This window comes from Castanea sativa, chromosome 11 (assembly GCF_040712315.1).
Source record: "Castanea sativa cultivar Marrone di Chiusa Pesio chromosome 11, ASM4071231v1".
Classification (NCBI taxonomy): Eukaryota; Viridiplantae; Streptophyta; class Magnoliopsida; order Fagales; family Fagaceae; genus Castanea; species Castanea sativa.
The window spans coordinates 51,106,693-51,121,143 of record NC_134023.1 but is presented as its reverse complement, the minus strand read 5'-3'; the positions used below and the strand labels follow the sequence as shown (position 1 = coordinate 51,121,143).

Genomic DNA, 14,451 nt, shown 5'->3' with positions numbered 1-14,451 from the left:
TTGAATATTTAATTGTTAAAAAAGATTGAAGCTTTATTGTTTTTTGAGATTGAATTGGTATGTGGAATCCGATTATGTTTCTGGGTTTTGTTTGTTTTTTAAAAAGATTGGATCTCAGATCAGATCTTTGCATATATGCTTGTTTTTTGGGGGCATTTGGATCAGTTTAGATGATTGTAGAAGCTAAAATAATAGTGGGTTTTGAATTTGTGATTGTCCCATGTGCTTGGTTGTTTCTAGGTTTCTTTATTTTTTTAATTTTCTCTCTTTTTTATATTTTGGGTTTGTTTATTTATTTCTTTGTTTGCTTTCTTAGAAAAAAAATGATAAGGAAACCGAAAAAACCCACCGAAACCGAAATCCAACCGAAACCGATTGATTTCCAATTACTTCGGTTTTGGTTGAGGATTTCACACACCGAAAATTTCGGCTTCGGCTAGCTAGCACTTAGAAAGCCGACCGAAACCAAACCGACACACCCTTAGCTGAAACTGAAAACTTATTACTGAAAGTATTATAAATAAATGTAAAAGTTAGTTGAAATAGTATAGCGAGACTCATAAATTGTACCAAAAAGTACACTGAGACTCATAAATAGTTGCAAAAATAAGTTGAATAGTAAAATAATTTTAATTTTTTATTGGTATCCAAACACACGCGGCACCAAAAAAAAAACTCATACTACAAATTAGCACGTGTAAATATTCCCATGTCCAATAGAAAAAAAAAAAATCCAGACAATACTAGTTAAAAATAAATAAAAATCCAAAAGTGTGAATTACGTTCGAGAACAAGTCCACATACGTGTGCCATGATACTGCAGCTGGTAGCTCCCACCAAAAAAAAAAAAACCGTACTTTCCTTTTTATCTCTTATATTAAATTATGTGGGTAATTACTAAACACACAGTTCCGAACTCAAAACACTTATGACAAATCAGTGTTCCAAAACGATTCAACCATAATTTAAAAACAAACAAAACAAAACACATTTCTTAAAAAACCAAACAACAAAAGTCTTCTCTCTCTCTCTCTCTCTCTCTCTCTCTCTGTTTCTTCAGCCATGGGAGGAGGTAAAGGGAGCAACAGATATTCTAGGATTTCTTCTTATTCTTCTTCTTCATCTTCATCTTCTTCTACTACTACTGCTCCTCCTTATAAAACGACGTCGTCTTCTACGTCTTCGTCTACGTGGTGGTCTAATTTCTGCTCCTCGGCGCTCAGAACAAAGCCGCAGGTTTCTCCGTCGGCAAACTCCGTTCGTGTCGTAGGCGACGGACTCGTCCGGCGACTCGGCTTGCTCGACCTCGTTCTCATCGGCGTCGGAGCTTCCATCGGCGCCGGCATCTTCGTCGTCACCGGCACCGTCGCTCGCGACGTTGGCCCTGGTTCGTCTTTTTTCTATTGCTTCCCATTTTGTTGGGGTTGTTAGCATTTGGATTGGGTTTTACGGGTCTCTGTTTTTAGCTTGAAATTCCAGCTTATTTTTCATCATTAGCTTGTGAGTAATTTTTTGAAGCTTTCACTTTTTTTTTTGTAGGTATAACTGTACTTTTAGTTTTAAAGCTTTCGCTTATTTTGTTGGTATTAACTGTACAATTTATTTCACATGGGACGAATAGGATTTTAAGGACACTATGGTCAAATTACTTGGTATTAAGGAAGAGGCACTATATGTAAGAATGGGGTAGAGTGTGAGGTTGCAATAATTATCTCATGTATTGGTTATATGTATTGTGACTTCGTCACTCTCGTAGCATGTGGGCCCATAGTTATGTCGGATTTGCACGCTACGAGAGGGATGATGTGTATATCTGATGCATGAGACATCTTTTGCTGGGTGAATAGTGTGACTTCGCAATGAAAACAAAAATTATGGAAGAAGCATAGAACATAACATGGTAAGAATAATTCAGAAAGCATATCCTCACCCCCATAATTAAGGGACCGAGTGTGAGGTTCTGATTGCAATTCAAACTTTGTCACTTTTGAAGGAAATTCTTGCATATTATTCCAATATTCAATTGCCTTTGATTTTTGGGAAATATTCTTGATTGAATTGATTATGAACTTTACCATAGTTTGTTTGTTGGGATTCTACTTTAGATTTTGGCTGTCTATACTTTTTCATCAGTTAAAGGTGATTGTAGGATTGAAGATAACCACGAGCCTAATTGTCACATACTTTTTGTTAAGACTATTAAAATGAATCTGTGAACAACATGTAGTGATGAAATGCTGCATCTAAATAAAGAGTACTGTAATTATCTTTTGTACCTTAGAGCATCATATAAAATATTGTTTTACTATGTTTGCTGGCACTTGTACTTTTTGGTGTGTATCTCATGTGATTGGTCTTGGTTGTGACCTTACTCTTTATTTGTTATTAAAAATGCAGGAGTTACAATTAGTTTTGCACTAGCTGGAGCAGTGTGTGTGTTAAATGCGCTCTGTTATGCTGAGTTAGCTTCTCGTTTTCCTGCTCTTGTTGGGGGAGCATACATGTATACCTACACAGCCTTCAATGAACTTACTGCTTTTCTTGTATTTGCACAACTAATGCTTGACTATCATATTGGGGCAGCTAGCATAGCTCGAAGCTTAGCAAGCTATGTAGTTACAATTCTAGAACTTTTTCCCATTTTCAAAGGTATGCCAAACTGGATTGGAAATGGTGAAGAGTTTCTAGGAGGAACTCTATCTATCAACATATTAGCTCCAATTCTGCTAGTGCTTCTTACTCTAATTCTTTGCCGGGGTGTTGGAGAATCCTCTGCTTTGAACTCATTCATGACTGTGCTAAAGGTGCACTTCCCATCCTACCATTCCTTAAAAGCAAGCGAATGTTTATAAACTCAAACAAGAATATTTATTCTACCCCAACTTTGCTGCAGATCATCATTGTTATTATTGTTGTCTTTGTCGGTGCTTTTGAGGTGGATGTTTCAAATTGGTCTCCTTTTGCTCCAAATGGTGTTAAATCAATTCTGACTGGAGCTACTGTAGTATTCTTTGCATATGTTGGATTTGATGCAGTTGCTAATTCAGCTGAAGAATCAAAGAGACCACAGGTCTATCACATTGATATGGATTTGATGCCTTCTGGAATTAGTACTCTAGAAATTTGAATTTCTATTTTTTGATATGTCAGTTTAAAAATTTATAAATTGTTTAACATTTTTCTTTTCCTCTTTACTTTGATACTTCAGCGGGATTTGCCAATAGGCATCATGGGAAGCCTTCTCATATGTATTGCATTATATATTGGTGTCTGTTTAGTGATAACTGGAATGGTACCTTACAAGTTCCTCGGGGAAGATGCTCCTTTGGCAGAAGCTTTTACATCCAAGGGCTTGAAATATGTTTCAGTTCTGATCAGCATAGGTGCCGTCGCTGGACTTACAACAACCCTTCTAGTTGGTCTTTATGTTCAGGTGAGACACTTCAGACGTATGACATAATTGATGTGCCCTCATCCTGTAGTGTGTGGCAATGTAAATGATGAACTTTTTCTCATGATCAGTCTCGGTTATATCTTGGGCTTGGAAGGGACGGCTTACTACCTGCATTATTCGCTAAAGTACACCCAAAGCGCCACACTCCTATTCATTCTCAGGTCTGGGTTGGTATTGTTGCTAGTGTTTTGGCAGGGCTATTTAATGTGCATGTGCTCTCACACATTCTTTCGGTTGGCACGTTGGTAAGTCAGTTTACAATTCTTGTTTGCAATATGTTAAGGTTGTTTATTGATTATATTTTATCTATTTTGGTTTGAGACTAGTTTTTATTTTCCCAAACTAACATGCAGTTCATGCAAGTACTATTTACATCATTGCATTATCCTCAGTTCCTGCATAAGATGGAACTGTTCAAAGTACAATGAGTGACATGCTGTAATGGGTGAATGCAATATTTTTATGAAACTAGATCTCATTATTATGGGGGTTAATATGCTTGCGTATTTTCTGCCATTAGAAAAATTGCTCTATATGCGTCTCACAGTATACATTGGCTCATTTCAGACAGGCTATTCTGTTGTCTCAGCATGCGTTATAACTCTTCGCTGGAATGATAAGACAGCAAGTCAAGTGTTATCTTCATCTTGGCTGGAAGGTGTCATCTGCCTCATCACAGTTGCCTGTTGTGGTTTTGGTGCTGGACTATTGTACCGTGTCAGTGCTTCATTTATCTTTCTGATTGTCGCTGTAGTTGTAGCAAGTATTGCTTCTCTTGCTCTCAATTCTTACCAAGTGAGTATTGATCTTTAATTTAAATTGAATATTCCATTTTATTAATTGCATGGTGCCTGCACTATAATATTTAAATGCTTCCAAAATGGAGAGAAAATGAAATTACAGACTCAAGAAGCATGACAAGGTGAACACAATAAAAATAAAAATAAAAATGGCAACAACATGAAAACTCTATAATTTACAAAATTGTATATCTGTAATTTTGAAAAGTATCATTATCAACCTCATAATCTTTTTTGGTGTTATAACTTATAAGTACATATTAGAGGCAAGGTCTAGGGCATTTATGGTCATATAGATGCAGAAGTAGTTGCTTCACCATCATGAGAGAGAGAGAGAGAGAGAGAGAGAGAGAGGTCTCATAGTTTTCCAGTGATTGATGCTGTCACTACTCACAGCTTATAGGATGGTAGGCTGTCTTCCAGCTTTACTTATTGCTGTTAATTTGATTACATGTAAACGACTCATGTATAAGTTGCATTGAATATGGTTGTCTCTGTCTAAACCCTTTCTATTTGTTCTTCTTCTCAGGATTATGCAGATCCACCAGGGTTTTCTTGTCCTTGGGTTCCTACTTTACCAGCTCTTTGCATCTTCTTGAACATGTTTTTATTTGCTCAGGTATGCTCATAAATGACATCTTTACAAACTGTGCTAGGGAAGATATCAATGAAGGAAATGAAAGTCGGATCTTTAATATCAAATTTATATCTGTTTTCTTTTCTTTGGGCAGTTACACTATGAAGGATGGGTGAGATTCGTCATCCTTAGCATTATTACAATTGGTGTTTATGCATTTTATGGGCAGTATCACGCTGATCCGAGGACAGAAGAGACATTTGTCTATCAAAGGGCCCCTTTAGAACCTATAGAAGAGGCTTGATTATTATTTCTTTAGGAAATTTTTGTGCATCTTGTATGAGTTGTCATCTGTTGTAGCACTGGTTGTCTTGTATTAAGTGTGTATTTGAGTAGGTTGTAGCCAAATGTATCATAATAGACATTTGATAGAACAATCTATTGGAAATCACGATATTCATCTATATAGCGATCGTTCATAGTGGAAACATGTCTAATGGATTGATTCTTAAAAAAAAAAATGGTCCATGGATTGTTATCGTGAGAACATCATGTTAATTATCTGGCTACAAACTGCAAAAATTGTGTTAGATCAAGGGGCACGCCTTTCCATATTCCATGCAAAGTGATTGCTCAGTTAAGCTTTACTTTGGATATGTCTGGTTTTTTGAGCAGTAGGAATGGTTCTCTTCTTTGTTGATATTTAGGATTCAAGAAACAGCATGTTCTAGCAATGAAGTCAATCACTGGTAAACAAGGACATGACTAGGTATAATCAAGTAGTGTGACTTTCCTAAGATCAATTTTCCAAATAAATTTCTGTATATTCCCTAGAGTAAGTGGCTATTGAATTCCTCCGCAATTCTCATGTCTCTTCTTTTGTGGGGGTATAGCAGCATGAGCAAGATGTTTTTTTTTTTTTTTTTGGTAAACATGAGCAACATGTTAGTGTCTTTGTATTTCCTCTGTAATGGTACTTTTCTGTCTTATGAGCAACGAATTTAGCCAATTTTCCTAGAATTGCTTAGTGCCTGCGTTTAGATATGGGCGTGAACGAGTAGGCTTTTTGGTTCAAAGGTTTCACCACCTATGTTAGGTGGCAGCCTTTTGGTTCAAAGGTTTCACCACCTATGTTAGGTGGCAGCCTTTTGGTTCAAAGGTTTCACAGCCTATGTTGGGTGCCTCTTTTGAAGCTATTTTTTTTTTCTTTGAAAAGCATTAGTAAGTTATTCCATAGCAAACTGCTAACCAAACACCGCCATTATATGGGCTTGGTTGCCCACCACTTGACAAGGACAACAAATTTGTTATAGTTGGCAGCTATCATCAACACAGTGCCATTGAGCCACTGTTGTTCCACTGGTGTAGCAGCCACATTTGCCAAGCTTGACACTATTTTCTTTGAATGGTCATATTTCAGATGTTAAAGAAGTAGTAGCATACCTTTTAATATTTTGTAGAATCAAATGTATAAAAATAAGTGGAGCTCATCTTCATTCAATTTTCTACGTTAGTGCAACTTATCTTCATTCAATTTTCAACATAATATTTCAGTTTACAAAAAGAAGTTTCTGATTTCGTTGCCATTTATATACCAATTACCAAATGAGAACTTAAGGATTTACCTGCACGTGTTGCAGATGACATTTCTTCATTCAAAAACTTATCAATTACACAAAAAACAAAAAAAAAATGGTGAGATATGCAGGACTCAAATGGGCACAATATAGCTTCATCACTTAATTGCACACAAAATCAGAGTAAAAAGCTATGGTCCTCCTTTGACAGGTCTGAATGCTAAGCAGTTCAACATCAAAAACTTCAAACTGTTTTGCGCTGAAAAAGGTGGAAGGTCCAACCTGAGAAAACAAGATATTCTTATAAACCAAGTTACTTTGTTATAATATAGTTGGAAAAAATTGCACATGATATCATAATTCATAAACTCACTAGTTTGGCATTCATTCCTTAAAAATTCAGTACCAAAACAAGTAATATGACACTGCAATTCCAACAAAAAAAGAGTGGTATGCATTAATTTTATCTACAGAGGATCCTAATCTGGAGGGGGTGGAAAAAATCTTGGAGGAACATTCCATCAAAATTTTAGTTACAAGGCTGTGCATGAAGAAAGCTTAAGAAATCAATTCTTGATCAGGCAATACGATTATCTTATGCCCCAACTGCCTCCCAGGTTGGACCCCTAACACCAACAATCATATTTTGTCCAAACCTCCATAATTGTCCAGGGTTTCTTAAAAATTGAGTCAAAGGATTTGATTCTTCTTTGTTTATATATATATAACTCATAGATAAACATAAGAGTAGCAAGTTGGAATTGTTGAGGCAACTGCTAATTCCACCCGAACAAGGCCAATTTACACAAAAGAGAACAGAAATCAGAGATTTGAGAAACTGACCGGTGGTCCAAGCTCGGGTGGAATGATTATTCTTCTTTTCCCCCCAGGTCTCATGTCTCGAATACCTTCCTCAAATCCTGCATAAACTTCTGTAGCTTAGCTACTTCCACATTTTTTTAAACCTTGGGGTAAAGGAGATGCCTAAACATATGGTTACAAAGAATTCAGACAAGACTATCATGTTGTCCAGAATTATTTCTTTCCACACCTGGTACCAATGCATTATTGCCCAAGCGGATTTTGGCAGGGGAGCCCTGTAGGTATGTGCTGTCAATACGGCGGCCTGACTCATTATAGCCGACATAGTGAAAAGTCACCTGCAAAGTACCTCACATCAGGTTTGAGGTTAGGATTGGAAGAGAGAAAATTTTCAAACCATATATGAATCCCCAAACTCATAGATTGCAGGGAAATTTTCTTCTTCCCTTATATCAGCACATTACTTATTTTATTCAGTTCTACAGCTTAATGAATGCAAATTAATTCTAGTGCTTAACATCATATAACAAATTTTGGAATGTTTCTTCTACGAAAATATCAAAATCTAAAGTTCAGGAAACTAAACCATAGCCATCAAAGACAATGAAAGTAAAACCTGCTGACCATCCTTTGGGCAATCACCTTTACCAACTTCAAAGTCCCGATATATAAGCCCAGAATCACATTTTATGTAGTTTTCTGGTGTTACTACATTAACTTGAAAACCTGAAAATTTTATTCAAACATGAATCTTTATTAAAGAGAATTGTTGAGGCAATAAATCACAAAGATATTACATAGCAAGCAGAGAGAGAGAAACAAGTGTAATTGCACTTTTAATATGATCATGATCGCAAGATCAGAGTCAGAGGACACAATATTTAGCCTGAAAAGGTAGTTTTTTTACTAGATGAATTACTGGTCACACCATAGCTTATATTCAAAGTAATGCCTTTGCATCATAGACATCTTGGATTCAAATTCCTACACCCCCAATGAAAGAAAGAAGAGTAATGCCTTTGCAACAACAGCATGACACAAACCTTCTCTGACAAAACTTGGAAAGTCTTCAGGTGCATTGTTTTCTTTCTGTATCCGCTTATTTTGTTCTAGCAAGCGTTTTTCATCGTATGGATTCTTACTCTTTGTCTTTCCAGAAGAAGATAGAGTTGGAAACAAGGCTGTCGTGACCAAACCAAATAAAAGCCTCCGCCTTATTTTTTCATCAACATGTGATATGTAACCCCTCTCTCTGAAAATAAATTTTTTTCATAAGCAACAATTTTCTATTTAAAAAAAAAAAAAAAAAAAAACCTCAGCAATTAATAACTGCATAAAATCCATCAACCAATTCATCAAAATCTAACCTTTCATCTTTCAAGTTCAGAATTGGGCAGCTATGCGTTATTTGCTTTTTCTGAGTATAGAAAGTTCCTAGCATGGTACATACTGAAACAATTCTGTCTGTCATAGAGTGTAGATAAGATATATAGATAAAGGAAGAAATTAGAATTATTTCCCTTCATTTTGAAGATAATGATTGTGGAAGATGGAAATTATGATTATACTCATGCTCCTTTTTGTGACTGAGAAAAAAAAAAGGAAATTTTAGAATCTCACAACCACAGTAACCCCAAAAAGTTGTAAGAATCCAATAATTTCTTATCAAAGGTTATAGTGTGTATTGATTCTGCAAAGAGAGAACAGGTATATGGTGACCTCTGGTTGTCATATAATTCAAGAATAAAGTAGGTAAAATATGTGATGATCCTTGTTGAGAAATATCAGAGAGGAATTACTGTGGTCACTAAGAGAACTATATAAGCTGGGAGGTCAGTACCTTGCTGGACCTTTTTTGTTCAAATCAACCATTAACAAAAAAGATTTATTTGAATTCAAACAAAATTGCTTGTTATTGAAACAACAACAACCATAATAGACTATTTTCAGCAATCCTCTTGCTTTATAAGTAAAAACTTTTCATAAAAGAACAATAATTACCAAATTAAGAATTTTTGTAAGAGTTCAGTCATTAAAAGTTATAGAATTTTCTTTCATTTTAAGACTGATAATTTTCTCACCCTATCCCAATTTCAGTTGGAAGATCTAAGCAAGATAACTGATGAAAAATGCTCATTATTCAAGTTCTCATCATTCTTTTTGTGTCAAGAAAGTATTGAGAAATTGAATTGGAGAAGACAAAACCTTTGCGATCTCCATCACTTAATGCCCAGTTAATATATCCTTATCATAAATATTATACAACTCATGAAATCAAATGGTGAGGCAGTCACTGTAAAACACTGCATGTTCTGGTAGAAATTTAACCTTAGAAAGTATTGTTGCTATATGACCGTGCATCATTTGAATGCAAATGACAGTGATGCATATATATTCTTTAATAAGTATCTTAAGCTCAGTGAACAGATGCTTTTTGTTTAAGTGGCTCATTTGACAAGAAGGGAAAGACCCTAAGACACCATTTCCCTTCATTTGCAAAAATAAGAAAAAATTGCTCTTAGCAAAAAGACATAATTTTTTAAAGCTGCAAACAACATAGTGGAGGCAATTTTTCAAAACACACTAAAAGCCGCAATACCCACAAAATGCTGAGAAGTTCCACACCCCAAATTCTGATATCATTTTAGACAGTAAATGAGTGTGTTTCTACAGGGTGTGTGTGTGTGTGTGTATGAGAGAGAGAGAGACTTACAAGGAAAAGGTGGGTTGGATATGAAAGAGGGAGCTGATGAGTAAGTCAGCAACATGGTTTCTTTGGGAATTTGAGGTTTGCAGCATATGTTACTGTGTTTACCAGAAAAAGAAGGAAGAAGAGAGACCCAACACGGTTAGCCGTTCCTGTTTACTGTGTCATGTTATCCTCAGTTTGCTGGAAATGGGAAAATATCATAAGGGTGGTCTCTTGTATTACCCTTTATGCCCCTTTGTTTTATAAAATATTTCTATCATCACGGGAGGGAGATTGAATTCTCTCTCTCTCTCTCTCTCTCTCCAATTTACTCCTTTTCTTATATGGTTGGATGAAAAAAATTTACCGTCAGTAAAATATGTTTCAAGTAAAAATATTTTCGAAAATAAATTATTTTCAAGTATTTGGTTATGTTCTTAATAATACTCTAAAAAGTATTTCCAATATTTGGTTGTGTTCCTAATAATATCATGAAAAACGTGTTTTTTTAACTACTTTCTCACATTTTCTCATCTCCCAAGTACATGTATAATAGTAATAATAAAGAATAAAAATTTTAGATTAAAATATTGCGATTGAGGATCAACCGTGGCAACGGCCACTGGCCACCGGCAATCGTGGTTGGCCATTCGAGACCAGAGATGTTAGTGGGGGTGGTTGTTGGGTGGCAGATAGAGGAGGGGGGTGGGGGAGAGTGGAAGTTCGGTTGATAAGTTCTGGGTGAGATGGAAGATGGTTTACGAGAAATGAAAGCATAAACCAATTTTTGCCACAAGTGCCTCTATTTTACGTTCAACTAAAAAACAATTTTCAATTGGTCATCATTTTCTGTCGCTCAAAACACCAGTAAATGTGAAAAATATTTTTCAAAAATCAATTTTTGTTGAACCAAACATAGCCTAAAAATTGAAGATTTTATTGAGTTTGTTGAATAACTCCAAATAAAGTGTTTGATCATAACTATTCACAGTTAGATAATTAGTTCAAATTTTTAACAACACATGGACAAACTCAATTTCACAAGTTGATGTGATAAATCACTCACTATTTTCAACAATACTATGGACACATACATTTTGGCTAGGCGTAAATGCACTTTTACCACATTTTCATTTTATAGAGTTTGGCTGACGTGGCTGATGACACAATAAAATAATAATTAAAAAAAATCTATTTTTGCATTAAAAAATTGCCACGTCAACATCTAAATTAAAAAAAAAATTAATTTATTAATTTTAACTAAATGAAAAAAAAAATTTAAAAACAAAAAATCAAGCCCACCCGATACAGATCAAAACACCACAATCCCAGATCACAACTCTTTGAAACTCTTCTATCTCAACTCTCTGCTTGCTCGATGCTTGTGGGTTTTGTGGATTTTCCTTTGATTTTTTTTTTGTGGGTTTCTGTGCATATGGTGTTTCCGACTTGCCGTGGTGAGGTGGAGAGCGTGGGTTTGTGGGGATCGGCGTGGTGGAGGTCTAAGTTTGTGGATCGGGGTGGTGGAGGGTGTGGGTTTGTGGTGATCGGTGTCTATGGTGGAGTTTTGGTGATGGCACAAATCAGAGTTTGGGTCGGTCGGTGATGGGTTGCATGATTTTTCGGTGGCTGGATCAGTAATGGTTGGTGGCTGGATTGAAGTTTGGTGGTGGGTTTGATTGGATCTGGGTTTAGAGAAAGAGATGGCTTCTCCGCTTCTCTCACGCAAAGCGAAGCTGATACGATCGGCAAAAACCCCTCAATCCTCACCATGTTTGAGGAGCGCCATCGCGAGCTTTACACCACTCGGTCTCCTCAATTTCTTGGCCTCAGGAAGTTTCTGGTCTGATTCCGATTACGGCTCTGATGTCATTATCGGTCTTCTCGATACCGGTATCTGGCCAGAGCGGCGTAGCTTTTTAGATAGGAATCTCGGTCTGGTTCCATCTCGGTGGAAGGGAGCTTGTTGGTGGGTGTTGGGTTCGTTGGTTGGGATTGCAGGGTTTGTTGTTGTTGTTGGTCTGATTGGTGTGGGTTTGTTGTTGTTGGTTTGGGTGTGGTTTCGTGTGGGTTTTACTGTGTTTGCTCTTGTTCATGCTCTTTGATTTGGTGATGTTCATTTTTTTTCCTGTAGGTTTGATGTTCATGTTCTTTGATTCTGGGTTTGCTCTTTGATTCTGGGTTTGATGTCGTTGCTTGGTTTATTTCTTGATTTAAGAAGAACACTGAAGAACAAATTCTTATGTTCTTAGATCTCAATTCATGTAATTTTTTGTTTTTAATTTTATTTATTTAATTAAAATTAATTTAGATGCTGATGTGGTAATTTTTTAATGCCAAAATAGATTTTTTAATTATTATTTTATTGTACTGTCAGCCACGTCAGCATTTTCTGTTAGTTTGGGAACAGTAAAAACTTAAATGTCACGCGTTAATTGGTTTAGAGACTAAAAGTGGCAAAATGAAAATGTATGGACCAAAATAGAAAAATGTGCAAAATGTAGGGACTAAAAGTGCATTTACGCATTTTGACTACTTTAATCGACTAAAAGTAGGGGTCCATTTAAACAAGAGTAAGTAGAAAATGTTTATAATATGACAAAGATTAGGGGTGTTCACCAAACCGCATAAACCACACAAAACGCAAAAATCGCAACAAAACCGTCCCCAAAATGGCATAACCGCATTACACCGCAAGTAATAGTGCACCACACCGCATGGTGCAGTGCGGTTTGCAATTTTACAATATGAAAACCGCATCGCACCGCACTGTACCCTCTCTATATATTAATATAGTTAATTATTTTTAATATTAAATATATTATTAATAGTTTAATAACCCTAGTTTTCAAAAAAAAAAAAAATTTGATCACCCTAGCAAGTGTTGAGTAGGAAAATCAGCCCAAAATAAAGAAAAACTAGCTTAATAGTTTAAAACTTAGACCAAAACAAAGGAAAAAATTAGTTTTGGGCTAGGTAAAAAAAACCCAAAATATGGAAAATATACCAACTTCAAATCATTCAAACCTCATCTTATACACCGCACTGCATATGTAACTGCAAAAATGAGGTACGGTGCGGTTATAGTTTTGGCTAAACTTTAAACCGCATCGCATATGTGACCGCAAAAATAAGGTATGGTGCAGATATGATTTTAGATAAACCGCACCGCAAAGTGCGGTGCTAAAAATAGCCAAAAATCGCACCACACCGCGAATACCCCTAACAAAATATTAAATTAATACTAAAATTAAACTACTCAATGTTTATTTAAATATCAATTATAAAAATAAAAAAAATTTATTTTAGTGATTGAAGTCTTCATGGCTCTCTACTGTCTAGCACTTGTTATCCGGGATTCACGCCTAGTTTTTTTTTTTTTTGTGTGGCTAAACCCGGGATTCACGCCTAGTGTTAGAACATCTTGTGACTTTTTGATCAAGCCAAAAAAGATTGCAGAAAAAATGCTCTACCCCACCATGCTTTAACCCTTTAAACTTATCTTAAGAAGAAAGAAATTGGGGGTATGAAGCGTGGGAAACAATGCAAGAAGCAAAGCATTCATTGACAATATAATATATATATATTATAAAACTTTATGGTGTTATGTTAGGAACTGATTGGTAAGAGGATTTTGGTTTTTGTTTTCAAAATAATATAAAAACAGTTTTAAAAAATTTAATTTAAAATTAGTTTTCAGATAATAATTTTTATATTTTACGTGTTTGACTCCCACTTTTAAGAACAATTTTTAAAATACTAAAACAAAAATAACTGTTTGGGAGACCATTTCTATTTTTGAGATATAAAAAAAAATATTTACAAAAAGTAAATTATAATTTGTAGATTACTTATTTTTTGTGGATAGTGATAAAGGAATATAATTTGTAGTAACATAATTATTTTAATCTAGAGAGCACGAGATTGCTATTTTGAATGTAAAATGAGTTTTTATTATCACTATCACCCTTTTGTAGGTTTTAGTTAGCTTACTTAGTAAAGTTTCTAATGGTTGAATAAAAGATTTGAGGTTCAATCCTTGTCTCCATAAAAAACCGATTAGTGTCTTGGTTTGATGATGAAGAGCACAATCATCAAAAGCGGCCTTAGGTTGAAACTCTATAAAAAATAAAAATAAAAATCACTTTGGTATTATATATATTAGAATACTAAGTATTTTAACATACACACACTTTGGTATTTGAGTGAGGTGTTATTGGACTTTGAATTTGAACATATTATTAATGAAATGCTGACATGGCAGAATCTATACCATTAAATCATTAAAGAGTGGTTAGGATTTAATGAACTCTACTTGGTAGAGTACCCTAGGAACTCTAGAGGATCTGAATCCGAACAATTAATCTAGTGGACATTCGCTTGTAACAAATCAAAGCTTAAGGGAGTTAATTGCATGTGCGCACACACATTTCAAAATTATTCATGATGTGTTATATGCATGTCACATAATTAAATTCATTAAACTTTAACTAAAAACATTGACAAAAGTTTTGATTTGATACAAACTTAAC

At 35.3% G+C, this 14,451-nt stretch overlaps 2 protein-coding genes across 3 annotated transcripts; one reads left to right on the top strand and one right to left on the bottom strand.

Annotated features, from left to right (window-relative positions):
• The first annotated feature begins 982 nt into the window (after positions 1 to 982).
• LOC142617105 (cationic amino acid transporter 9, chloroplastic) lies at positions 983 to 5,319 on the top strand. The gene is made up of 8 exons (XM_075789801.1): positions 983 to 1,387; positions 2,398 to 2,804; positions 2,894 to 3,070; positions 3,209 to 3,433; positions 3,523 to 3,699; positions 4,022 to 4,249; positions 4,784 to 4,873; positions 4,986 to 5,319. Exons 1-8 carry the CDS (start codon positions 1,063 to 1,065, stop codon positions 5,133 to 5,135), a joined length of 1,779 nt encoding a protein of 592 aa, XP_075645916.1. The 5' UTR covers positions 983 to 1,062; the 3' UTR covers positions 5,136 to 5,319.
• A 1,004-nt stretch (positions 5,320 to 6,323) lies between these two features.
• LOC142617107 (peptidyl-prolyl cis-trans isomerase FKBP20-2, chloroplastic) lies at positions 6,324 to 10,142 on the bottom strand. 2 transcript variants are annotated; one of them, XM_075789802.1, is made up of 7 exons: positions 9,944 to 10,142; positions 8,598 to 8,694; positions 8,274 to 8,482; positions 7,847 to 7,956; positions 7,460 to 7,568; positions 7,252 to 7,328; positions 6,324 to 6,690 (listed from the first exon to the last, which is right to left on the bottom strand). In XM_075789802.1, exons 1-7 carry the CDS (start codon positions 9,996 to 9,998, stop codon positions 6,571 to 6,573), a joined length of 777 nt encoding a protein of 258 aa, XP_075645917.1. In that variant the 5' UTR covers positions 9,999 to 10,142; the 3' UTR covers positions 6,324 to 6,570. The 2 variants fall into 2 exon arrangements, with proteins under 2 accessions (XP_075645917.1, XP_075645918.1); XM_075789803.1 differs by having other exon boundaries at positions 8,598 to 8,679; positions 9,944 to 10,131.
• Positions 10,143 to 14,451: the final 4,309 nt, after the last annotated feature.